The 26,309-nt window shown below is 50.8% G+C and overlaps 1 protein-coding gene across 6 annotated transcripts in view; it reads right to left on the minus strand.

Annotated features, from left to right (window-relative positions):
* Positions 1 to 26,309, minus strand: part of TSPAN9 (tetraspanin 9) — a 194,038-nt gene that overhangs the window by 103,859 nt on the left and 63,870 nt on the right. The window contains exon 3 of one of the 6 annotated variants that reach the window (XM_045874047.3): positions 6,812 to 6,903. The exons of 4 other annotated variants lie outside the window; for them this stretch is intronic. Coding sequence is in view for 1 of the 2 variants with exons in the window: in XM_064591687.1 (XP_064447757.1) it covers positions 12,408 to 12,492 (85 nt within the window). In the remaining variant the exon portion in view is untranslated. Of the gene's footprint in view, positions 1 to 6,811; positions 6,904 to 12,407; positions 12,567 to 26,309 lie in introns of all 6 variants that reach the window. One more of the 6 variants, XM_064591687.1, reaches the window with a different exon arrangement.

Genomic DNA, 26,309 nt, shown 5'->3' on the forward strand with positions numbered 1-26,309 from the left:
ACCAGATCCCATGTGTGATGGGAACAAAGGGGGACGGCGGGAGCCATACGGTGTCTCCAGCACTGTCCATCAGACCCTCTGCAACAGATACAGACTTGCCCAGAAAGCTCACCTGCCCCTTCCTGCAGTCTTAACCCCCGCTCTAACCTTGGCAGTCAAGAGCAGGTGTGAGCAGTCAGAGCCCTACCTGTACCCTTGACCCAGACATGCTGCTTTCCAAGCGTCAATGTTTCTATGCTACCCATCTCCCTGACTTTTTGTGAAAATGGCAACTAAACTCTCAGGGAAGGGAAGAAGATTGCCCGTGTTTGTTGAGAGCCTGAGTGTCAGGCATTGGGTGGAGCACTCGGGGTCCGAAACCTCTTGATCCCTATGAGGCAACAGGCACCCTGAAGACAGAAATGCAAATGGACAAAAACAAGCACAACAAATATTACACTAACATTGTAGGGAGGGGAGATAAAAAGGAGGAGAAGGAGCGAAAGGTCTAACACTCAGTCCTGCTCATTTCATTCCACTGCGGAAACACGTCAATGGTGCCAGCTTTTATGGAGTGTCTGAGGAAAAGCTCCGGTGGACCATTTGGAGAAGACTGGACAGAACTCCATGGGGCCTAAAAGATGCATAATTCTCAGCCAAGTGGCAGTCGGAGGATGGAGGGCAGGGAGGAGAGAATGATGTAGAGATGGGACACCTGCTGTGAGTTTTCCTTGGATTTTCTCTAACACTGGCCTGATACCTTCCTTCTCCCCTGTCACTAGATCCCAGAATGGAGTGCAAGTCACCAAATGAAAAGGAAGGAAGTCTTAGTGGTGGTGAGGTTATTCAACTACTTGGTCTTTTTTTTAACTAAGTTTTTCACTGTGATTGGACCCAGAGGCAAAATACTGTAATCAACCAAAAGACAAAGCGGGTCCTCTACTAGCATGGGACGCTAACAGGAGGGAACAGATGTATTATATGGACATCAGAACCTACTGGCACACACGGGACTTAGGTACCAGTGATGAGATGCCCGTTATATGCCGTGCCAACTGCTTGTGCCTTTGCACATTCTGTTCCCTGCGTGGAATGTACTCCCCTCTCTTGGCCACACTGTTTTCTCTGTGAAGCCTTTTCCCTTCCTACCCCAGGCAAAACTGGACATGCCCTTCAGCATTCTCTGAAGCCCCTGTATTAAGACTCTTGCCCTGCACCCTGCTCTGTGAGTCTCAATGCTGAGAATGGGGAGGAGGGAGGGACCAGGAGGTGATTCTTATTCATCTTTAAATCCCAGAACCTAGTACAGTGCCTGCCTCCTAAGAGGTGAAAATGAATGAATGAGCAATGAACAGATGCATGCCAGGCAGACAATGCCCCCCGAGGTGAAGGGAGACAGACCCCAAGCGCATGGCTCTTTGGGCCCTCTGAGGACCAGGACGGGCAGTGAGTGTCCCTGAGAGGGGAGAGGAGCAGGGTGCAGGACTGAGCAGAGCCCAGGGAGCCAGCATGGGTCTGTTTAATATGCAGCATGTAGATTCCCAGAAATCAATGCTCATTTTTAAAACACGGCTGCCCAGAGCCACCCTCCCTGCTTGGTTCCATGGTCGGTGTTAAGTATCCTTCTATTTATAAAGCACCTCTGACCACAGTGGTGCAGTGCCGGTCCCACACCCAGCCTCGGAGGTGGGGCAGAGTGGGACAGAGGGAGAAACTGAGGTCTAGAAACAGTCGCCAGAAAGGCCAGAGAGACTCCACCCCTCCCCAGGGGCCTTCTCACTGGAGGGCCCGCTGACCAGCTGGAAGGGGCTACTCTTCCTCCTGGCTTTCATGAGCACTGCCAGACAGGCTGGGCCTCTCAGACTGAGTCCTGACCTTCCCGGCATCCATCAGCTCCCTGTCTCATACCTGCTCCAAAGCAGTCACGCTGCGGCTCATGGGGCCACCCCCGCCTGGGTGCCGTCCTTCCCATTCCTTCTCGGGCTCACTCTCTCCCCGCTCCCCTCCAGGAGCCTGGACATCCCGACACTTTTACCATCAAGACCCGGGAAGACCGGTTCTCGCGCACCACCCTCTTGGGCTTCACCCTCCCAGTTTGGGTTTCAGTTCTGAGGCACCGTCCTGCTCCCCAGTCTCATGCCTCAGCCAGATGCTGCTCCAGCTCCAGCACGTCACACATGACACCACTGAGCAGGGCTCATGTCCGCAGAACACACAAGAAGTCAGAGGCTTGTCCCAACATGCCATATCATGCAGGGCACAAAGCTGGTGACGAGAGCGCTATGAGTGCTCCTGGCCACCTCTTCCGAAAGGAAGGAAGGAAAGATGAGAGGCGAGGCAGGGGAGGCCAACGAGTTCCCTCTTACACCACCAAATCGGGAGGCTCCTGAGGTCCCAGCCACGTCGGTTAACACCACAGCTGAGCCACTGGGTGCTGGGCCCAGAACTAGACACCCCGAGGAGGGCCCCCGACGCAGCAAGATGCATGTGCTGGTAAAGACGGACACACAGACCTCTCTCCATCTTCTTCTTTTTTTTTTTTTTTAAGATTTTTTTCATTTATTTATCTGAGAGAGAGAATGGGAGACAGAGAGCATGAGAGGGGGAGGATCAGAGGGAGAAGCAGACTCCCCGCCGAGCAGGGAGTCCGATGCGGGACTCGATCCCGGGACTCCAGGATCATGACCTGAGCCGAAGGCAGTCGCTTAACCAACTGAGCCACCCAGGCGCCCCTCTCCATCTTCTAACGCCCAGAATCACGGAATGTCAGAAGTGGAGGGAGGCCTAGAAGTCATTCAGGTGCAAACACTCTTTACAATGAAAGAAAAAATGAGCTTCCAGAGGAAAGAATGAACTCATCTAGTCATCTAGCGAGGCAGTAACAGAACTGATACAAAAACCCATGTTTCTTGACTGTGTGATCAGTGTCTTTTCCACTCTATTCATTCAACAAACATTGGCAGAAGGGGCCAATTTAAGACATAGTCGATCCCTGTTCTCAAGAAGCTTAAAATTTAAGAAGAGACAGAGAGAGGGAGACGGAGGGAGAGATATATGAAACGAACAAAAACTTGAAGACAAAACAAACTCGTTAAACAGCACAAGGATGTGACAAGTGGTAGAATACCAATGGGGCACAGATATGGAGGTGACTACTTCCACTGGCGGGGGGGTGGGGCACAAGCAGGGTCCACTGGGTGAGCAGGTGTCTGTCTGCCAGACAGAGGAGAAGGGTGTCCCCATCCCAGGGAGAGCCAATGGCGCAGGTGCACCCCCGAGACTTGAAGTACTCGGCAAAATCGAGAAGTGTCAGAAGATCCATGGCATGGGTGCGTGCCCCTCGTGAGGGCTACAAAGGCAAGGCTGAGCTGCATTCAAAGTCTGGGCCTTCCCCCAGGACCCTCAGGAGGGCACCCATGAAGCTAATCCATCCAAGACAAGGGAGCGTCCTGCACACACCAGGCACAGGTCGCCCAGTCCATGGGCATGGCCACTCTGCTGTGCGGCAGAAGACAGCCTGGAGGGGGCTAACGAGCGAGCTATTACAACATTCAGGTGAGGCACCGGGAGCACTGAAACGGGGAAAGTGGGATCTGGAGGCAGAGCAGAAGTGGAGGCAACAGAAGCCGGACGTGGGGTCCAGGAGAAAAAGCTGAGAATGCCACCTACATGTCTGGAAGGGGAGGGGCCGGGATGGGTGGTAAGGTCCTTCCCTGAGACCACCTTCTTCATTTAATAGACTCGCCTGCCTCGTGCAGTTAGTTACTTTGTGTGCCTATGTGCCTTCAACAGCTCTATATTCCCCACAGGCTCAATCAATACTTGCAGGTTGACGTAGATTACAAAGCAAGCACGAGTCCCAAGCTAGAGAAAGCCTTACCGAGTGACAGTGCTGATGGATCTAGTACAACAGTGGGTCACACGGACCACCCCCTCACCACCTAACCCGTCACCCATCTCACCCCCTCCATTTGGACACAAATAGGGTCCTACAGCCAGGTGTGGACACCAGGAGTCCCCCCACCCCAGGCAGGGGAAGGTCCATGGAAAGCACTCAAGACTAGACTCCCATGGTGCTGATTCTTACACTACCGTGGGACTCAGAAAGCTGCTTCTAAATGCCCTGGGTGACTCAAATGCTCACTCCAGATACCAACCAATTATGAAATACTCTCATTTTAGAGATAAACAGGTTTGCAAAGCTACATAGTGGTCCATTGCCTGAAACGGAGAATGGCCACAAATGGGAGACCTGACCCAGTCCATGCTGGCTCCCCCGTGCCGCCCTGGGCGCAGAGCCACACCCCCATCCAAGGACCAATCTGCATCCCTCCCTCCACAGCGGTGTGCGGACAGTGGAGAGCGGAAGCTGGGGCTGGGGGCGGGGATGCTATGATGGATGGATCCTGCTTTGCCTGCTGCTGCCAGAGGGCCAGGGAGGAAGAGGAGAAATGAAAAGCCTGGGAGATATTTTGCCCGTGATTTGTACCGCCCGAGATGCCCTGTAGCAATATTTATCCTGCGGCTCTGTCCCACTTTCCTTTATTATCCAGCTTAGCCTGAGTTATCACAACCAGGACGGGACCCATAAACTAGACCTGACACCATTGGGACCATGCAGCGTATTTTAAAATCTCAAGGAGCAGCTTCGATCCTCTATGGAAATTTAAAGAAATAGGTGCACTCCTCATCCTCTGGGGACTGTGGCCATTCTGGAAGCAGATGCAAGGAGCACCTGTCACCAGCTGTCACACTCCCAGAGACGCACCCTGGAGACTGCACCATCCTTGCTCTTCCACATTCTACCTACCAGTACAAACCACAATCTGGTCACTAACCCCTTGTTTGGGGCTATACAACATGACTTCCAGAGGCCCAGATCATTTCTAGGGTTGAATTGTAACCAACGGTCAACAGTATTTCATTAAAACATTTGCCAGTAAATAAATGAATAATGAATTCATTGAGCACCTTCTATTACATCTTAGGTCTGTGCTGGACAAAGGGGATTAGAAGTATAAAACCAGGCTCTCAGTCTTATCCACCTGATCTGCTCAGAGGATAACCAGGGCTGAATAACTAACAATGCAGGAAGGACAGGAGTCTGGTGGGGGAGGGAGGGACAGCAGGGGCCACTGGGAGGTCCAGGGCCGAGGGATCCACAGGGTTGGGCTGGCGTCAAGAAAAACTTGACAAGGGCGCCTGGGTGGCTCAGTTGGTTAAGCGACTGCCTTCGGCTCAGGTCATGATCCTGGAGTCCCGGGATCGAGTCCCGCATCGGGCTCCCTGCTGAGCAGGGAGTCTGCTTCTCCCTCTGACCCTCCTCCCTCTCATGCTCTCTGTCTCTCATTCTCTCTCTCTCAAATAAATAAAAAGAAAAAAGAAAAAAAAGAAAAAGAAAAACTTGACAAGAGGGTAGACAGTAATTCCCAGACTGATAGCAAACCATTTCTAAAGATCACAGATTAGTTGTGTGATCTAGTTACTGGCTTTTTGGCAGTATATAAAGCCAGAAGAAAAAAACAAATCCCTTCTTATGGCTTACATTCTGATTTGAGGACAAGGGGGTGACAATAAAGAAAGACAATTACAAAGAAGTAAAAATATATATATATATAAAATATCTGATGTGCTATGTAGAAAATAAAGAGGGATGGGGAGACCAGGAATACAGGGTGTGAAGGAAGGGCAGCAGCTATTTTAAGTAGGGTGGCCAGGGAAGGTCTCAGTGGTACACCAGAGGAGACAAGCGGGGAAGCTATTATAATAATCCAAGCAAGAGAGGATGGACTGTGGCTTGGACCAGGGCTGTGGCAGTGGGAGTAGGAAGAAGAGAATGGATCCTGGTTGTTCTATAAAGGACATGGCGCTGAGAGGGGTGGGGGGAGGCCAGAAGTGCACTTTTATTTATTTATTTTTTAAGATTTTATTTATTTTTGACAGAAAGAGAGAGCACAAGCAGGGGAACAGCAGAGGGAAAGGGAGAAGCAGACTCCCCGCTGAGCAGGGAGCCCGATGTGGGGCTCGATCCCAGGACCCCAGGATCATGATCTGAGCCGAAGGCACACGCTTAACCGTCTGAGCCACCCAGGCGCCCCCAGAAGTGCACTTTTAGATACATTAAGAGGTCTGTTAGCCATCCAAGTGGAGATGTGATCCCATGATTTGATGACTCAAAGAACTTTAGAACCAGAACAGACCCAAGAGAGTCCGACTCGGCATCCTCACCCAACAGGTAATGATGGGATGGTGATGAGGAAGCCTCATCTGGTAGCTCTCCCAGCAGGTGCCACTGCCAGGTGGTCCTTTCTCCTCTACTCCCGGGTCTGTGTCATCACCCCCAACACTCCTGCTTGGCTAGCTGGGAGGCCCGACCGATGCATCTGCTTCATTCTATGGGTGAGGTGCTCTGAGGCTGGGAGGAGCCAGACGGCCTGCCCAGGCCCTCTCCTACCTGGTCAGTGATCTCTCTGTTACACAGACCCACAAATTCGGTTTTGCTTCCAGGAGTGTCATGTTCATGACAAGGAGGGAAGGATCTCTGCTTCTATAAGTTTTTTCATAAAAGCTGCTTACAAATTTGAGTTTTTCCCCCAAAAGGGACATTAAATACAAACTCCATGCTACCTGATTTCTGATGACACAAGAATACGGGCTGCTGGTATGAAACTGGACAAACTGTAAGGTCTGTCTCCACAGAAAGGAAGGAAAATCCCAAGCCCTGGCATGGACCAATGTGGATGTACCAAAAGGCTCTAGAATGTTCCCTTCAAACACCATAAACGAGATGGGTGGGAGAGAAATTCAGATTTAAGTGACATTTATTGAGCACCTTCTATTTCCAGGCTGTTCTTTCACTTCACTCAATCCTCACAGCGACCCTGGGAGACAGGTATTATGATTCCCGGATGAAGGACGAGGAACCTGGGAAGTAAAGGGACTTGCTCAAGGTCATAGAAGCTAGAAAATGACAGAGAAGAGATTCAAGACACCTTGCCCCTTCTTTCAGACGTCCTGAGTTCTCAATCAGAACCCTTCCATTGCCACGTTGCCTCCCAAAAATGAGAAAAGAAAGGACCCCACAATCGGGCTTAAGGGGATGGCTTAGTCTAACTCAGGGCACGGAGCACATCTCAAGGCTCCCCTGCATCCTTCACCTCCACCCTTTTCCAGGACTGGCACCTTCTAGACCCCATTACTTCTGGCCACAAGGAAGTCACCTGCCCACCAGGATGCCTGACATAGTCTTCTTCGCTCCTTCAAATATCGTTCAAAACTACCTCCTTTATCAAGCCCTCCAAACTAACACCATGCTTCTTCCTCCTGCAATGAGCTAAGAGAGTTGGACGGACCTCACAAATGTCAGGCTCTGCATGCATGGCCTTCACCCCTGGATCTACAGCTGTAATCACTCACAACCCTACGGACACCTCTGGCTCTCAGTGTCTACAGTATTTATTATTAATAGTGGTATCATTGCTTTTGAGCAGCACTCTCACCTTCCCTAGGCTATCACTGTTAACTCGCACGGTCCTTATCACTACCCTGGGCAGCAGGGAGGACAGGTACACCCACAGCTACTTGACATATGAGGAAACTGAGATATGGGGGATAGGGACTTCTCCCGGGACACCAAACTCAGTAATATCTGCACCAGAAATCAGAGCTTCTCATTTCTAGGCCAAAGGTCTTTCCACGAGGACACAGGAGCTCTCTAGCTCGACTTCCTAGAGTGGAGTCTCCTCCCACATGTCCTCTCCGCGAGTGCCAGAGTCAGTCCTACCTTCTCCTGGCCTGAAGCCAAGCTGCCCCGAACCACCTGAGTGTCCCAAGCTACCCGAAACAGAGTGAGCACCTTCTGCTCGCCACAGGGAAGGACAGAGCACCATCGAGAAAAGGCGCCCTGCGTGTGGAGGGCCTTTACCCCTCGCCGACACCCCTGTGCAGAAGCTGGAATAGTCAGAGAAAACTCATGAACGCGTGAAAATGGAGCCAATTTTCTCCTCTCGACGACATCCACAGAGAGTCCCATTCAGGCAGACTGCTGCCAGGGGCTCTGGAAGGAGGAGAGAGATGACAAGCAGATAAGCATGCACACACTTCGTGTTCCCGGCTCCATTTAATGCCACATGAGATCACCACCTTATGTTTCTCCACTACCTGCCTCCTGAGTTATATCCAAACCTGAGCTCATCCATCCACACGCCAGCACCGGCCAGGACTGGAGGCGGGCCTGACAACGGACCACATCCCACATTGTATTCACTCATTTGCTCCACTAGAGTCTTGCTATTGGAGACACACAGGGAAGGAGGGGTGGGGAGCCGCCTTGGCTTCCAGGAGGGGCAGGGCCTGACCCGGGAAAAGAGTCGAGATTGACCACATCCTCCGCACCTGGACCCCATTCTTCCCCAATCCCTGAAACCCCTCTTGAGACCCCCACTGGTAGAGATTGGATGTAGCCCTTCATGAGTAAGTAATGACGGCCCCCAGACAGAAAGGGGCAGGAGAGAGGCAGGGGGACAGATGGGGGTAGGGAAAGAGATGGTAAGCGTACTGCCACCTGCTTTGGCTCCTCTCCTCCTGGCCCTCATATGCTCTTATACCCTGCCCCAGATTCGTTACTGGGGTACCTGTTTTCTGCTCCACGTGCTGGATGCTGGGGAACTTTAGGCCGAGCCCAGGGCTTGTTCTTCCAGCCCCTGAAGCACCTGGCATATGCACACTAGAAATGCACACATAGTGGCTCTTGGCTTTAAATTGAAGGAGGCATAAAGAAAAAGGCCAGAGAGGAAGATTTTATGAAGACCTTATCAACTAAATGGGTTTGAAGCATCTGGAAGGAGTTGGTGCAGCATAGAGAGAGGAGATTTCTTACTGATAAAGAGAGAACGGTTCTTTGTCAAGGATGGTTGATGGTCCCCCCGCCTTGCAGGGGACTGAGCTAAAATGGTGCTGTGGGTTCTCCCAAGCCCAGGCCGCCACAGTGTTTTTTGGATGCATTATGTGTGACATGATGGCAGCCTCTTGGGGCTGCTCTTCCCCCTGCACCCTGGGGCTCCCTAGGACCATACAGGATGAATCACCCCAGGCTGTGCCTTCATCCACAGAGGCCTCCAACCCCTGCTGACTTCACTCTCTCCAAAAGTATATGCCCGTAACCTGACCCACAGAATCAGGCCCAGAGCTCCCAAAGGAGCCAGTGGTATGGTTCTAAGGGGGTGGGGCGTCCAAGCGAGCACACTGCCCCAGACAGGGACTCTGCAGGCCCAGTAGAAGGTACCCCCCACCCCCGACCTGGGTGAGGCCGGTCGAGGCCCCTGGAGGAAATGCAGTCAGCCTTGGTCTTTGCACTGCAGGTCAGCAGCTTCATCTGTGCCCCAGCAGCTCCCAGTCCCTCCATCCATCGCAAGCTCGCAGAGGACACCCAGGGCGGCCATGCTCATGGCACTTATGCAGCAGCTACCTGGACTTGGAGCAACACTGGAGGGGCTTGTGCATGCCCCAAATCCAGCCCGTCGTGGGCTCTACACCCCCATAGCCACCCTAGCCTGTCCCCGTCGTGCCCTCCAGCTGCACCTCAGGCCTATCTCAGTGCTAGTCTTCACTGAGCACCTACGTGCCTGGCACTATCCCAGCCACCAAAGGGGAAGGCAGGTGCAGAAGCACACAGTATAGCCCCAACCCCAAGGGGCTTGCAGCTCTTCCTAGTCTGAGCTGACCAAACCTGGACGGACACTGACTTACCACCCCTGAGATATGTCTTAAGTCTGTGTCCGCATTGACTGGCCTTCAGTAACTTCTTGATGGAAGCGCTGAAAGTTCCAGTGTAGCTCCAAGTCCCATTCCCATTGCTCAACCTCACTGGTCACCAGCAAAATCAAATAAAAGCCATGCTCAGAGACTACCACATGTCTACCAGAATGGCTAAAACAAAAACGAGAGAAAACCCCAAGTCCTTGGATAAATACGGGCCATCCGGAACTCTCATCCACAGCTGGTAGGACTCCAGATTGGGACACAACCACTTTGGAAAACGGGCACTATGTGTGCAAGTGCACCATGCCCATGTCCACCCTTTACCGTCAACCTAGAAAACCGAGTTTCAGTGGTAAAGGTAGACCAGCATACTCACAGAAGTACGATGAAAAATAACCAAGGTCTGGAAGCTGCCAAAATGTCCATCAGCAGAACAACTACATCAACGATGGCACAGTCAGTCCCACGGCAGAATACTACACAGCAACGCAAATGAATGAACTATGGCCACCTCCAGCAACATGGATGAATCTCAAGACAGGGGGGAAAAAAAAGTTGAGGAAAAGCAGCCTGACACAGAAGAGCACACACTGTATGATTCTACCGATGTGCAGCTCAAAAACGAAGCTATGCTATTCGATATCAGGATGGTGGCTACCCTTGACTGGGGGTAGTGACAGGAGGGGGGCAGGAGGGTAATTTCTGGGTGCTGGTAACATTCTGTTTCTTAATCTGTGTACTGGCACCATCAATGTGTGCACTTCATAAGAGTTCAACGGACACTACATTTCTACATACGTCGTCCCTCAACCAAAGGTGAGAAGTTTCATTTCTGTTCCTTTTGTTCACCCTGCAGCCCTTTCACATGAAGGGACAAAGCTGTTAAAGGAACCACTGATCATCTGTGAATGTGTGTGTCGTTTTTCATCTCCAAAATGGAGAATATGAGATAATCTCTAAGGAACCTTCCAGCTCTAGATAGTCTGATGCTTTGATCCTATTCTTAGTAAAACCTCATTAATCAGTAACAAGAAATCTTTCCCAAATCAGTGAAAAATAAAAATATATGGAACATTTGTTTAAAGACGGCAGTGTGACAGCTTTCAAGCACTAAGCGTGTTACAAATTAAAATATAAATGTCCACTAAGTGGAAGTTAATGAAAAAAATCATACATTAGGCTGACACTACTTAATACTGCTTGAGTCCTGTGTCTTGCCCGTGTTAAATCCTTCTTTCAACCACTTTAATCAAGAGGAGTCATTAATGCCACATTACCGCATCTGCTATATTACAAGTAACTAAATTAGTGCATTCTGATGGTAACACAGACCCAGACGTCTCTAACCCCCGCGCCCCGGCCACCTCCTTTCCCAGCCCTGTTCCGTGGAGCTTCCACCCCACGCCTGGGAAAAGCTGAGCCGGGTCTGAGCCCTGTGCTGATCCCACTCCTTGAGGGCTGTCCTCCGCACACGGCTGCCCTCAAACACGGCTGACACACAGATTACTTGGGAGACTGAAGACACCCCTGGGAGCCTGGCAAAACCAATGATGGCAGCAGGACGGGAATTCTAGGCGCCGGCATAAATAAAACCTCTGCTCAGTGGCTAATCTCACGGGCGCCTCACAAATACACAAACAGATAGACTAAGGCTCACTTGCAGCCTTGAGGGCTTACAAGAACCCGAGGCACCTCCCTCCCCAACTGCCTGCACAATCACAGCCCAGCCGGCAACTCTCTTTGGGCTCAGTAGATCCTTCCATACAATGGGAAGAAATGCCCCATAACCCTCACCCTGCTTTGACAGGATGGCAAAGGAACTGGTTCATTAACACTCTAAGTATTTTTGGACTCCCCCACCAAATAAGAAAGTATGGGGAATAATGGCTCAAGGGAGGCCTTGATGCGAGTCCAAAGAGCAGTGTCTGCCCCAAAAATAGGCATCTCATCAAAGTTTACTAAAAAGCGAGTGAGTGAACCCGATTCCCAGCTAACTCCCCGCTGACAGCTCTCCTTTCCCCCCACCAACAGAGAGTGGGCAATGGGATTAGCAGGCAAGTATTTGACTCGGGAGACTTAACTCACAGGGTCCAGCTTCTTGGCTAAAGATCTAAATGCACTGAGGACTCAGCCTGAAGACCTTCATTTCATCAGAAAAAAAGGGCAGCTGAGCTAGGCCTCCCTTCCCCCAGCCCCGGGGCTGTGAGCACACTTCCCCTCCTCCAGGCTCCACCACCTGTCTCTGGACCAAATACAGATCACAGAGAGGCATTTCCTGAGCTCTGCAAGCTTGCTGACCCTGAAGGTTAATCCTACCCCTCTGTGGCCAGGCTACACGATGAGGATCCTCTCCCTCCCAACCAAGGAACCACAGAATCCTAGAATTTCAGACCTCTAAGGGACCTATAGCTATAAGGGACCATCAAGTTCAAGGTTCCAAAATGTCCAGGGATGATGTCAGTTTCCCAAAGCAGGACGAAGAGGATGGGGTTCAAAGCTAGGTCTTCTGACCCTCAGCCTAATGCTCTTTTTACTAGACCCAAGGTAAGGGCTATCTGACATCCAAATGCCACTTTGGCCCTTTGCTGGTGGCGACGTGGCATGCCATGCTGAAAAGGATTCAGTCGGATGCAGAAGAAAGACCGCTGTGATCAATTAGCAACACCCACCTTGAGCCAAGGAAGAAGGTTTCGCATTAAGTATTCGCCAGCCTGCCACTACGCCACACTGACTCCCAGGACGGACACTCTGCATCTCCTTTTCCAGAAACTCTGAGTGTCATTCTGCAGGCTGGGATATGTGCAAGGGCCAGGGAGAGTGACTGTCCCCTATGGGGAGGACAAGAAACTGAGTCAAAGAGTGAAGGAGACCAGACTGAGTTGGGAATAAAATCCAGAAAACTCTACTTTTGTCTCAAATCAACAATTTTTACTGAGTGCCCACTATTCATTTCTTGGGTACACATGCCTCAGATGCCCACTGCGCGCGAGGCATGGGGTGTGGCCTCCTCAGCAGGGCCACATCCACAGACAGTAAACCTTCCTCCTGTCTCTGCTACTAACATCAGGAACAAGCCACCTTCCTTTCTGCCCCGCAGACCCTGTGTCTGAAAACAGAGGTCTGCACAGCTCTCGGGATTATTGTGAGCTTCGCAAGTGAAAATCTATAGGAAGGTGGGTTAGGGAACAGAAAGCCCCATCCGTATAAGGACAGAGGCTCACCATCATTTTCTCCGTCCCCTTGTCTCTCATTAGGGACTTGGCAGCCACCAAGCCTGAGCCTCCTTGCCAGTCAGTCTTCCCCAGAGGCCCTCCGTAGCTCGACATTCTTCCAGTCAGGAACTATTGTGGGGAGAGGGGCACGGCCAAGAGGTGAGGATGGGAAAGAGCTGCCTGATCAACTGGAGGGAATAATCCAGCCACTACATCAACCATAGCAGGTGAGTCTCTAATATCCACAGGCCGCAACTCACACCAGAGATTTTCGGTATCCTCCAGGGCAGAACAAGGGATTACCACTGATGTGCTATCAGCTCCAATTCTTCCTGCCGGGAGTCATGGGTAATACCTCAGTAATGCGGGCCCACTGACGCTCCCTACACAGAGATATGCAAATTATACACAATGGCTAGGGAAGGCTGCACACGGACATATGTCCCTCGCAGATCCTTCCTACTCCAGGATGTGAAACCCAGGAAAATCCTCTGGGTAACATCAAGCTGTAGGCACAACACGCTCCTGGGGGGGCAGAGACCCAGCACCAACAAGCTGTGACCTAGGCAGTGTAATCAAGCCGAGCCTGCTGAGTGACGAATGTCTGTAAGACGCCGTGCTAGGTGTGGTGGAGTGCCAGGGAGAAGGAATGCAATAAAATACAAAACGAGAAAGCCCGGGCTCTACCTCATGGCCTGTGTTTCAATTCTGGGGTTAAGACAAAGATTTTACCACAGCGCAGAGGATGGTAAAGTGAAAGTGGCAAAGCAGAGGTAGGAGCCTAATAAAGAGGAGACAAAAAAGAGAAGAGATCATCACATTCAATGATGGGGGCAAGCAGCAGTAGCTAAGTCTCATGGAAACGATACGTAAGCTAGACCTGGAACAGTTGGTAGGCTTTGGAAGTCAGCCAGAGGGCCGGTGGGGAATGAGGGAAAAGGAACAGATCGAGCACACAGTAGAAAAGCATTCTTCCGTCCGTCCGTCCATTTACTCAGCAACTCTTTCTAGTGCCAAGCAGTTGTTCCATGTAGAGCGAACGGAACCAACAAGCATGGAGGTCTGTGCTGATGGGAGCCAGGGACCCTGGAAGAGGATGTGAATGAGCCGGGAGAAGAGAGTTGGGCCTGACTAGAAAGATTTGCCAACGACTAGCAAGAGCCCCCATTCCCATCCTGTCAAGAGAAGGCCTGTGTCCTCTGCGTCCCCCACTGCCTTCCCATGGGTACTCTACCCAGCAGGCTGCCCGGTCCTCAGTCCCTGCTTCAGCTTCCATGGTGAGGAATATGGTGCTTTGAGGACTGGGAGAGAAGGGGGACAGACAGCCCAGAGCCTGATCTAACCATAACTTGCCTTACTAACTTCCCTTAAATCTACCCAGGAGACCTATTAGCTCTGCTGAAAAAGTGCTGAGGGGAAAGAAAATGGTGATCCTCTGGCCTGAAAAACAGAGTCGGATTAAAGGATCCAAAAAACTGAAAATGCCCTCTTTCCTTTCTCCCCCAAACATCCATCACCTCCAGTCTCAGTTGTCATGGTCATCTCCTCCCCAGCCAGATCAAGGCCTGCAAGGGCCCCACCAACTGGACGCTGGGACCCCCAGACACCTTTCTAGTGGATAACTTCTCTGCTCTTAGTTCCAGTGGGTTCACGAGTCAGGGACACCCTTGCTATGATTGGGAGCCCACATCCTCTTGTTCTGACTGTCGCCATCATCAGAACCAATTATTTAGCATGCAAATACACACAACACCTTTCTGGAAGTTGTGAGGAGCAAGGTAAACAAACGGAATTCTAAAATCTCAACACAAAGGACTGCCAAGCAGAGCGTGGGGAGCTAGCTGCATGTTGGTGCTGCTGCAGGAGGAAAGGGGAGAGCAGTCAAGAGCATTCTCCCAAGCCAGGCTCCAGGCTAGTCGTCCCCCACACCTTCCCCTCAGATGGCAGGCTGAGCCAAGTGACCTTTAAGGTCCTACCCATTTCAGCAGCTGGTGCCGGAGAGCCCCATATCCACATGCAAAGAAATGAAGCTGGACCCCTGCCTCACACCATATACAAAAATTAACTCAAAAGGGATCAGGGACTTAATGTAAGAACTAAAACTATAAAATTCTTAGAAGAAAGCATAGAAGTAAATCTTTGTGATGTTGGCTTAGGCAAAGGTTTCTTGGGACACCAAAAGCAAAAGTAATGTGAGAAAAATTAAATAATTTGGACTTGATCAAAATCAAAAACTTTTATGCTGCAAATGACACCATCAAGAAAAATGAAAAGACAACCCACAGAATATGAAAACATATTTGCAGATCATGTATCTGATAAGGGGCTTCTATCCAGAATATATAAAGAACACTTACAACTCAATAATTAAAAGACAACTCAATTTCAAAACAGGCAAAGTACATCAACAGGTATTTCTCCAAGGAAGACACACAAATGGCAACAAAGTATATGAACAGATGCTCAACATTACTCATTATCAGAGAAATGCAAATCAAAACCACAATGAGACACCATCTCATACCCACTGGGATTACTACAACAAGACAGACAATAATAAGTGTTGACAAGAGTGTAGAGAAATTATGATCCTGTACACATTGCTGGTAGGGAGGCCGTCACTTTGGAAAACAGTTTGGTGGTTCCTCAAAACCTTAAATATAGAGTGACCATATGACCGAGCACTTCCTCTCCCGGGTATGTAACCAAGAAAAATGATAGCAGATCCACACAGAAACTTGTGCACAGATGTTCACTGCAGCATCAGTCACATCAGCCAAAAACCTGGAACCACCCAAATGCCCATCAAGTGATGAATGGATAAACAAAAGGTGGCATACCCATACAACAAGTTATTCAGTCATAAAAAGGAACGAAATACTTGTATAGTCTACAACATGGATAAACCTTGAAAGCATTGTGCTAAATATGAGAAGTCAGTCACACAAGACCCTACACTGTATGACTCCACTTGTAAGAAATCTCCAGAACAGACAAGTCCGTGGAGGCAGGACATGGATTAGCTGTTGCCCACGGCTGGCCTGGGGAGAAATGAGGAGTGACTGCTAATGGGTATGGGGTTTAATATGGGGGTCATAAAGTAGTCAAAAAGTAGATGCGACAATGGTTATACAACCCTGTGAACATGAAAGGGGTGTGTTTGTTTGCTCGGGCTGCCACGACAAAGTACCACAGTCTGGGTGGCTTAAACAACAGAAATTGATTTTCTCCTGATTCTGGAGGCTAGAAGTCCAAAATCAAGGTGTCTGCTGGTTTGCTCTCTCCTGAGGACTCTCCTGGGCTTGTAAATGGCTGTCTTCTTCCCGTGTCTTTGCACGGTCCTTCCTCTGTGCATGTCTATGTCCTCACCTCCTCTTCTTAAAACACACCAGTCCTGTTGGATTAGGGCCCATCCCAATGACTTCGTTTCACCTTAATGACCTCTTTCAAGATCCTATTTCCAAATACAGTCCCATTTTCAGGGTCGAGGGTCTAGGGTTTCAACATGTAACACATAACCATTTTTAAAACCCCATCCGCAAATCCTAGAGATCAGCTGCACCCCCCTTTGTCTTCCACATGTGGAACTGAGGCCCAGATATGGGGAGCCACTTGCCCCCAAATCACAGCTGGTCAGAGGCAGAGCTGGGAGTAGAACTCACAGCTGCTACTCTAAGTCTGGTGCTCTTTCTACTACACCCTCCTTCCACCTGAACCTCTAGGGCTCATAAACCAAACAGACAATGATGGGAAAAGTAAGAGAACTTTAAACTTAAGAAAAATGCCTAAGAACTTAGATCATGTGCAATTAAGAAGTAAATATGCTCCACGGCTTGTGGGAAAGGAGGCAAACAGCAGAGCTCTGGGGAGGCCCTGGGAGAGACCCACACCGTGCCAGCAGAGTCCATGAGCAAATTCTACATGAATTCCGTATCTGTTGTGTGCCATGTGAAATAGGAGCTTGGTCCTGAGCAAGATGTGCTTTACAGAACACTTGGCACTTCGGCTAATCCTTGAAGAATGGGCCCAATTCCACCGGGTGAGCGCTTTCCAAGCAAAAGGAACCGCGTGACCAAAGGCAGGTAATTTCCAGACCTGTTCAGGAAATAGCAAGTTGGCTAGGGCAATGGAAGCATATGCTTTGTACAGGGAACAGTGGGGGATTACAAAGCAAAGGTAGGCTGAGGTCAGATCCTAGAGAGTTTTGCACGCCACACTTCGAAGCATGCGTAACAGGGAGACACTGAACGTTCTGGGACAGAAGTGGGCATCACCCGGGGAGCGCTTGGAGGGGAAAGGTGGCGCCACCGCGGCTGGGACATGGCCTGAGCGGCCACTTCAATAGCTCTAGAATGAAGCATTCACAGGACAGTAGAGGATGGTAAGGAGCATAACTGATGGGAAGAAGCCAATGGGATTCGAGGAAGCGGAGAGCTCCCTGCTTCTAGGGGAAGCTCTCTGATTTATCTTAATTAGATAAATCTTGGGAAAGCGAGAAGTTGAGGCAAGCAAGAAGAGGAGGGAACTCTCTGCAGGCACTGAAAAGCCGCCAACTCCCGGAGCCCATGTTGTGATCCAGTGCTGACAGCCCTTCATCTTTTCTATGGTGGGTTTTCTTTTCTTTTCTTTTCTTTTTTTTTTTTTTTAGGAGCTAAAGGGAGGGGTGGGGAAGGGGAGAGAGACACAATGGAGTTGCTTAGTGAACAAAAGCCCTGGTACATTTCTGCTCTTGTTTTCCTTAGGGTGGGCTGCTCTGCTGGCACCCTATAATCCCATGGAATGCGGGGACACAGCCCGTACCTTACAGTTGCAGCAGGGACAGCGGTGACGCCTGCCCGCCAATGGCTGCCAAGCACCCCCTGATCAGGGAGGGGGAGGAAGGGCCCAGGTACACACAGAGAATGGGGAAGACAGCACGAGAGGTTGGGAGTCCTTGGTTCAAGTCCTGGATGTGTTCCCCTTTCCAGCTTTGTGACCTTGAGTCAGACACGTCCCCTCCCTAGGTCTTCCCTGACAGCAATAGCCGTGACGAATCATTCAGTGTCTACTAGGTGCCGGGGCTATTTTAGGCTTTTAGCCCTTACAAAACACCCTATGATGTAAGTATTAGTCTCCCCGTTTTACAGATGGAGAAACTGGGGTCCACAAGTTAAACAGGTTAGTCAATGTCAGAAAGTCATGCTTAAACCCAGATTCGTCAAGCTTCAAAACCCAGATTTTTAAATTATATCACATTGAATGTGACTCAAGTGGAAATAATAAAGCCTGCTCTTCCCTCCCTCACCTGTTCGCCATGAGGCTCGGTGGGGAGAATTCACTCTCAATACTGCAAGAGTATTGTCTCTATTGATACTGTAGTTACTCAAGGTCCAAATGTGGTGGCCCTCAAACCAGCTAAGACTCACCTCAACTGAGGCCCTAGCCCCAGGCCCTTCCCCTACAGAAAGCCCTCCAGCTAGCCCAGCCTTCCACCCTGCTGGCCCACCGTCACTTCCTCCATGATGCTTTTGGTCCCTGGATTCCACTCGACCCCTAGAAGCAAAACCCAGGTCTCGCCTGGGTTCTAAGCTCCAAGAATCTACCTATTGGGAGACAGTGCATATCTCCATTAGCTCCCTCACTCCTGACCACTGGGGTTCCCCCCACAGCTGCCCCTCACTCCCCCCAATTCTGGAGGAGATTACATGAGAGGATGCAGATAAAGGATCCAGCACAGCACCCAGCACCAAGAGGGTAGCTAGTCTTCACAAGATCTGGGCCCAGGCACCACACAATCTTTCAATTCTTCAAAACCATGATCCCTTCCCCTCGGGTAGTCATCACATGCCAAAGCTACACCCAGACAAACATCCTGATGCTCCTGACACAAGCTGAGAAGGATACCGACCTATTATTAATAGAGGAAAATTGGACCTGACATTGTCAGTGATCTGAAACCTCCCAGCTGAGGAAAGCTTTGTTTTTTTAATAAATAATAAATAACACAGCGTGTTTATATCCCTAGCAAGTCATACTTCTTAAGTATCACTAGGCTCATACGTCAAGGCTGTCATCTAGGGAAACCGTGGAGTGATGCTGGCGTCTTCCAGTCCCTTCTCCTTGCTGAGGAATTCAAAGCACCTCAAACGGATCCTCCTTCATCCTCTCTACAGCTCTCGAAGGGAGAGGGGAGAGGGCCCCTGGCAACTCTGCCTCCAGTGTGCCTACAATAAATACTTGCTAACTGCCCAAGGGGGATGATTTTCCTCACTTGCACAGATGGGAAGATGGGGAAAAGGCAATTTACTCAGCGCCCACCTAATCCAATTTTCCCAGTTCCGACTCTGCTTCAAGCCCTCTCTCACTTGAGACCTAGCTCCTCACAACGGCCTGGCTGGAGGGACGAGAAAATGAAGCTGTGGTCTCTTGCTCAAGACAGACGGACAGACACAGAGCCCCCGGTCTCATGGCTGACCAGAAGAGAGCACAGAGAGTAAGTGACTATTTCCTAACCCCTGACAACGGAACCTACCGCCCCTGCCCAGGCACTTCCAGAACAGCCCGACTTCTGTCTCACTGGGGTCTCCAATCGTGTCCTGCTCCATGGTGGCGTTCTGTGTGCAAGTTGCTCCTCTCCCCACCATTGCTATTAATTGTACAGCTTTATGCTCCTTGCACCCTCCCCCGAAGGGCCCAGCATAACAACCGACCCCTAACACAGAAAGCAGGGCTAACAGCCGAGCACCCTAAGCCACAGATATGTTTTGTTTGATCTGTACATGTCTTCCATTTTTTTAATTAGTTGCCAATAGTTAAAAATCAGGAGATTTTACCCCAAACTGAGGAGTTCAAGCTTCTTTTGAAAACTGGAAGATCTGGCAATACCAGGCTCACATTCTGGTGTGGCAACCATCAGCAGGTACTGGGTGGCAGGTCTTCAGTCTGTCGCAGACCCTGGCCCATGTCCCTCCTCAGAGTTGGCAGCTTTGCATACAGTTTGGTTGCATATGGCTGAACGGGTGAGCCTGTGGTCATTTTGGACTACAAGATCCCTGAGGGTGAGAGGTGGAGCTATTTCTCACGCTTTCAATGAGGTGAGATGGGGGGGGGTGGCGCGCACTGAGAGAGTTACCCAAGGAGTTTAACGTGCCTAGTCAAAATCTGTGTACCCAGGCCTACAGGCTCCAGAGCCAGAGCCACAACAGAAATGCAGAGTTACCAGCCTTTAAAACTCTGCTACCTAACTCACTTCTGAGGCTAGTGTGTAAGGCCAGACTTAGACCAAGATCTGAGCTAAATCCCATGGTTGCTCTCAGGCACCTGACTTCTGGCAGGCATTTAACAGCCCAGAATGAGATCTCCCATCATTCTAGGAAAGAATACCTGGCTTCTTGACTCATCCTAGACAATAATACAAAAGGGGGAGAAAGAAAGAGAAGGGTGGGGAGAGAGAGGAAAAGGAGACACGTTCATAGACGCACACATATATACTCTTAATATAACATATTGCTGTAGATCAATGAGGTTTCCTGCAGTGTTATTAGGTAAGTCAAAAAAGTGTGAACAAACTAAATGTTCAACAATGGGAAAATTGATAAATACTCAGTGATTACTATGTAGGCACTTAAAAGTCTAATTGTGATGATTATGTAGCTCGTGGTAGAATATTAAAGCAAACAGAATGCAAAATTCTATCTCCACTATCACTATAATCATATGAAAATTATGCCTGCAAGTAAATCAGACTGAAGGCACCCTAGAAAATGGAAAGTTGATTTGTCACGGTGGCAGATTTGGGAGGCATTGTTTTTTTCTTATTCCTTTGATTTGTACTCTTATTGTAAAGCATTAGTTATATGATCTGTATTTGTTTTTGAGCACCCAACCCACTCCTGACCCTAGAACAAGCTAGCACAATCTAAAACCAGATGATGAGGAGGGGTAGGTGGAAAATGTCTCGGGGCCTTCTGGGAGTCCCACAGGGGTCAGAGGCTTCACCATCAATCAGTCTGCAGAGTTGGGGGGCACCACCCGCACCTCCTCTGCCACACGCACCCCACAAAAGGAAGCTCAGCACTCCTCACTGAGGGGCTACCTCCCAGGGCCCCCCTTCACGTGTGTGTGGCCCTCTACGGCTCTGTCCCCCAGCTGTGGTTTCAGAGCCCGCCTCTCCTGGACACTTGAGGATAGGAGCAGGCTCCGAGGCCTCCAGACTACAAGCAGCCACAGCAGTAGTCCCATCCCTCACTCTTTTCCAATACACGTTTCATCGTGCCCATCACTGGGGACTTAGGAACCGGTCTGGGGAAGAGGCAGATCATCAGGAGAGGGGGACTCCCAAAGCACCTCCTAAAAGGAGGGGTCCCCCATGGCATCAAGCCAAACCCCCTGCGAGCCCGCAAGGAAGGCAAGGGAGGGACTGAGCGCTGGGGCCATGCGGACAACCAGAAGACGTGACCCCGGAAGACTCCCAGTGGCCAGGTGCCTTATTGTAAGCGGTGACAGAGAGCCGGTGCCTCAGAAGACAGAAGACTCGGGCTCACATACGCTCTCCAAGCTGATCAGACTCCCCAGGGAGAGATTTCCTGCTATGAAATGCCCCTGGGACCAAGAGAGAGAGCTGAGGAGGAAAAAATCTCCTCGAGAATCACACCCCAAATCCAGCAGGGCATCCCATTTTCAGGGAAATTCACTCATACTCAATTGTTGGGCTTTTACTTTTCAATTCCAAAAACTGGCTTCTTTTAAAAAAATAAACCAATAGGTGGAGGTGGGGAGTAGGGAAGAGGCAGGGAGGCATTCATTGCTGCCCTATCCTTTTCAGTGTCTGGGGTTCACAGAGGGAGTCCCCAGGACCAGGGTCACAGTCCTGATGAGCGAGGGAGGGTGGGAAGAGGACAGCCCAGCTGGTCAGGTCATTAAGCCCCTTGAGGGGCATCTGCAAGCCCGGTGCCTGCCCAGCTGGTGGCATCTGCTGGAGGGGAGGTGGTAGGGAAGGGCAGCAGAGGGCCAACAGGGACAGAACAGACTCCACAGCAGGCAGCCGGCCCCTCCTCCTGTAAGCAATCCCCACCCCAGGGTTATTTCCAGGCACTTTTTCCTGTGAGAAAAGAATGGGAGGCATGCGGCCCAGCCATTACCCAAATCCACCCCACCAGGGCTCCGTGCCCAATTACGTCCAGTTGGGGGGGGGGAGCCCTCCTGAGCCTGTAATCAGCAAATCCGTTTAAAGAAATGCAAACTGGCAGCCAGAGATGAGTGACATAGGTAATGCAATAGAGAGCTTCCCTTAAAGCTGAATGCACGCATGCTCACAGGCTCAGTGGGAGTGTGAGAGTGTGCGGGGCCACGCCAGGCTCTAAGGCTCTACAAACCACATGGAAAGGTGGCCAGAGACACTCCTGGACTTTTATAGCTCTTCAGGGACCTGATCTCCAGGAAGTGCTAGCAACTGCAATCCAATTGTGTCCCTGGCTAGAGAAGCCGGCTGGAGACTGGGGACTGCAGGGGGAGGAAGAACTTCATTGGGAAAAAATGTTGACAGAGTTGAATGTCGAGCGGAAGGACAAAGGCTTGGATGAAGGAGCCTTACTGAGCAGTAAGGCATTCAGAGTGCTCCAGCAATTTGCATGGGGCTGTGCAGGGAGTACTGAGTTCACTTGGGGGCTGGGCTCCCCGAGGCGGGGGCAGGGTGAGGAAGGGGTAGCGCCTGCGGTCCTGTAGGGCCTGGAACTTAGCACCCTGAATCAGCCCTGCAGTGGGAACTAGCTGAGGACAACCCCCAGCTAGAAGGAGGACTCAGCAAGTTGAGGCCAAAGAAACATGCTATCTTCACTTAAGAGAACAAATAAAATCGTGGAGAAGAAAAGCTAGCATTTAGTAAGCACCTTGCCTGGACCAAGTGCACGATACCGCTAATTCTAAGAACTTGCAGCGAAGTGGGTATATCATTCTAATACTGCAGACATGAAGTCTAGGAATCCAGGAGATTCACCTCAGCCACGTGGCTGGAACCAAGATTGAGGCCACACCGCACTCCAGATACACCACCCTCCAATGGGGGTTTCACGATCCAGTTTTCCCAAAAGCAAGCCCTCCCCACCCCCAACCCCTTTCTCAACAACCACCACCACCTGGCTCACTGGGTGGCTTTAGGCAAGCTCCTCAGTCTCTCTGGGCATCAGCTGCCCCTGTGTAAGAATAAGGGGATGATTAAGGTATTGATAAGGCCCCTTCCTGTTCACTTAGGCATAGAAAGGGTAAGTTAGCCTATAATTCTGGCAGAGAAAATGAAACAGACAAAGAGGCCTTCAATATGGTTCTCTGAATCCAGCTAAAAGTTGTAGCCCCCGGTGAGTATCTGCAACACCCCACCTTTCACGCCTTATTATAACTGTTAGCGTTCTTGTGTTCTCGTCTGTCTCCCCCACAGACCGTGTTCTCCCTTGGGGAAGAACACCCCTCCTAATTCTGCCTGCACCCCTCTGCCCAGAGCTGCATCTGGTGTGTCACAGACACTCATCCAACATCAGCTGCTTGAATGAGTGAGTCGATGAATGAATGCATGAGCAAATGCTCCTCGAAGCCAGGCATGCTTCAGAAGAAAGCACTTACAAATATCTGTTTACCAGATTGATCCTCAAAGGTAGAAAAGCTGGACCTTCCCAAACCTAACTCTGCATTGAAAGCATCTGGAGAGCTTGTCAAAATACAGATTCCTGCCCCACTCCCAGAGCTGCAGACTCAGAAGATCTGGGCTGGGGGCCCAGGAGTATGAATTATTAAAAAGCTCCCCAGATGTCTCTAACTCAACGCCAGGTCTGGAAGCACTGATGTATATTACTTGGCTAACATCCATTCAGTCCTGCGCTGGGACCGGATGAAGCTAAGAAATGAAAAAAAAAAAAAAAAAAAAAAGAGTGACTCTCCTAGAGCCTTTTTTCCAAAGAGCTCACACCAACTTTTTATGCCGTGGTGCTTTTACCTATTGGACTGAAACAGGGTAGCAAAGCTTCTCCCCATTCCATAGGTTGGAAAACTGAGGTCTGCCCAAGAAAGAATATTAATTCCTGTTTTCACCTTTCCTTTGAGCTCCAGAAAAAGGCAGGGTATTACAGCTTTCAAGAACCCAGCTAAATTTCAAAAAGAGAGAGAGAGATTGAGAGAGAACAAGGCCAGGCACACACTTGGCTGTAGGACTGACATCTCTATGCCTCCTGTCCAGACTCGAAGGACAAAACATACTGTTGTTTGACGGTCGCACACCCCAAGGCTGCCCCCCAAACACGGAGCCCCTCCAGTATCAGACCTTCAGGAGGAACAGAGCTCCAGGCCCTTCATCTCCGGCGTGCCACGGACATAGGGGAAGGGCTGTTCATTTATTCATTCATGAAAACTACAGCACAGCGAAGACGTGCCGAGCAGAGGAGAAAGTTAGGAAGGTGCTGTGTCCCCCGTGGAGCTGAAGGAGGAACTTAGCTATTCCTCTTCTTCTCAATAAAGGAGCGGCCTTCTGGAGGGACAATGCCGGCAGGCTGAGAGCTGAGCAGCCCACAGACCACAGCTTACCCAGTAGTGGGGCAGTCTCTCTAACTGGAGACACCCCTTAGAGGCAGGAGCCAAAGGCACCTCAGCGGGACGCACCTGAGAGGCCCCATCTTCCCTTATCCTCCTCCTTCCAGGCAGCCTTGGATGAGATTGATGGAGCCGGGACAGCTGCAGTGGCAGGGGGTGAAGGGGGGGGACAACAGCTGGACAGAGGGAGGGCCCCTCCCCCGCCAGAGCTGGCGAGGAAGGAGAGGACAGGTCCCCTCTGCACACTTCTCCTTCAGGAGTGGAATGTGAGCCTTTGGCCCCCCTCTGGCCTTGTTCCCCCTGCCTCTCCTGGTCCTCCAGGCGGGCAGGTGTCTGGATTCCACAAATAGCAGGCCACTCCATGGCATGGCGCATATTCTAGGCCTCGGAGTAGGCAGCCCCACACTGCCATGGGCCGCACTCCCTGCAAACATTCTGCACTCCTCCTCCCATGTGGGACCTGAGCACCGCTCCCCCCGCCCCCACCAGCTATTCCACAGGCCACAGGTACCTCAGGAAGGAGCCCCGAGTCCTGACCCCCATCCCAACACGGTGGAAGGCAATTCAGTGTCCTACAACATGGATGCTGGCCTGTCAGCGGATGTGGATTCCGTCACAAATGGAGCGTGTGACTCCTAACGGACTCGGTATCAATCCTGGTTCTACTAAAAAGCTTCATGACTTTGATTTCTGGTTGCCTTGTCTGCAACATGAGGATGGTAATATCTACTTTATAGAGTAGTTCTTCTAAGGAGAGGAACCACATCCTGGTCCATGACAGGTCCCCAGTGTATGATGGGGACCTCAGTTTCTTCATCTGTAAAATGAGCAGGCTAGCCTAGATGGTTTCTCAGGGCTCCTCCAGCGCCCATAAAACTGACTCAGCCTTCTGGCCAACAACCCTGGGTTGTAGCCCCTTCATCCCTTTCCTCCAAAGACAATTCGAGCAGCAATTCCCGCAGTTTCTCCCAGATCAGTCAGGCCCTGAGGCTTCTCCCCTCCAATTCCCCATCCAGACCCAGTAACTCAATCTCCAAATGTGCCCAGGCCGGACTCCCAAGGGCCAGCCCTTCACCCACCAAGCCATGCCCCCCATATATAGATAAACCATTCATACAGTTCAGTCATTTCTTACCGAGAGCAAATTACTCACTCCTAACACATCTCACACCAGAGGTGACCCACCAGTGTGCAGCAACGTTGCAAGTGGAAACTGTTGGTGCAGAATTGTACTGTCCAATATGGCAACCACGAGCAACATGTGACCACTTAAATTTGAATTTTAATTAATTAAAACTAAATACAATTAAAAATGCAGTTCCTCAGGCACACTGGCTACATTTCCAACACTCGCTAGCCACGTATAACTAGTGCCTCTGTAGTGGATGGTGCAAAATAGAACATCTCCCTCACCACAGTACTCGTCTCGAAGATGCTCTCCAGTCAGGGGCAGAACAGGCCCCAAGGGGGCTCAGATGGACTCTGGAAGGGGACAGAGAGGGAGGGGGAGGGCAATCCTGGAGGAGGAGGGGCCACTTCCCACCACTTCGGTGGACATACCACCAGGATGGGGGCTCCGCAGGCCCACCAACTCAGGGTAGCCACCCCCCCCAACCCAGGGAGGGCTCCCTGGCCCCAACACCTGGCAGGATGCACAGGCAGCTGTCACAGCACGCTTCATTTTTGGGATGCATGGGACGCTCATCATTCTCTCCAGCCCCTGGCAGACTCCCTGGCCTTCCCTCGCTCACGGTCTACATCTTGTGTCAGAGCGCGGAGGGCTGCCACCCTCCCGCCGCCCAGCTT

The sequence above is a fragment of the Mirounga angustirostris genome, unplaced genomic scaffold, assembly GCF_029215605.1.
Source record: "Mirounga angustirostris isolate CCGP_5_RB_7025 unplaced genomic scaffold, mMirAng1.0.hap1 SCAF_5, whole genome shotgun sequence".
Lineage (NCBI taxonomy): Eukaryota > Metazoa > Chordata > Mammalia > Carnivora > Phocidae > Mirounga > Mirounga angustirostris.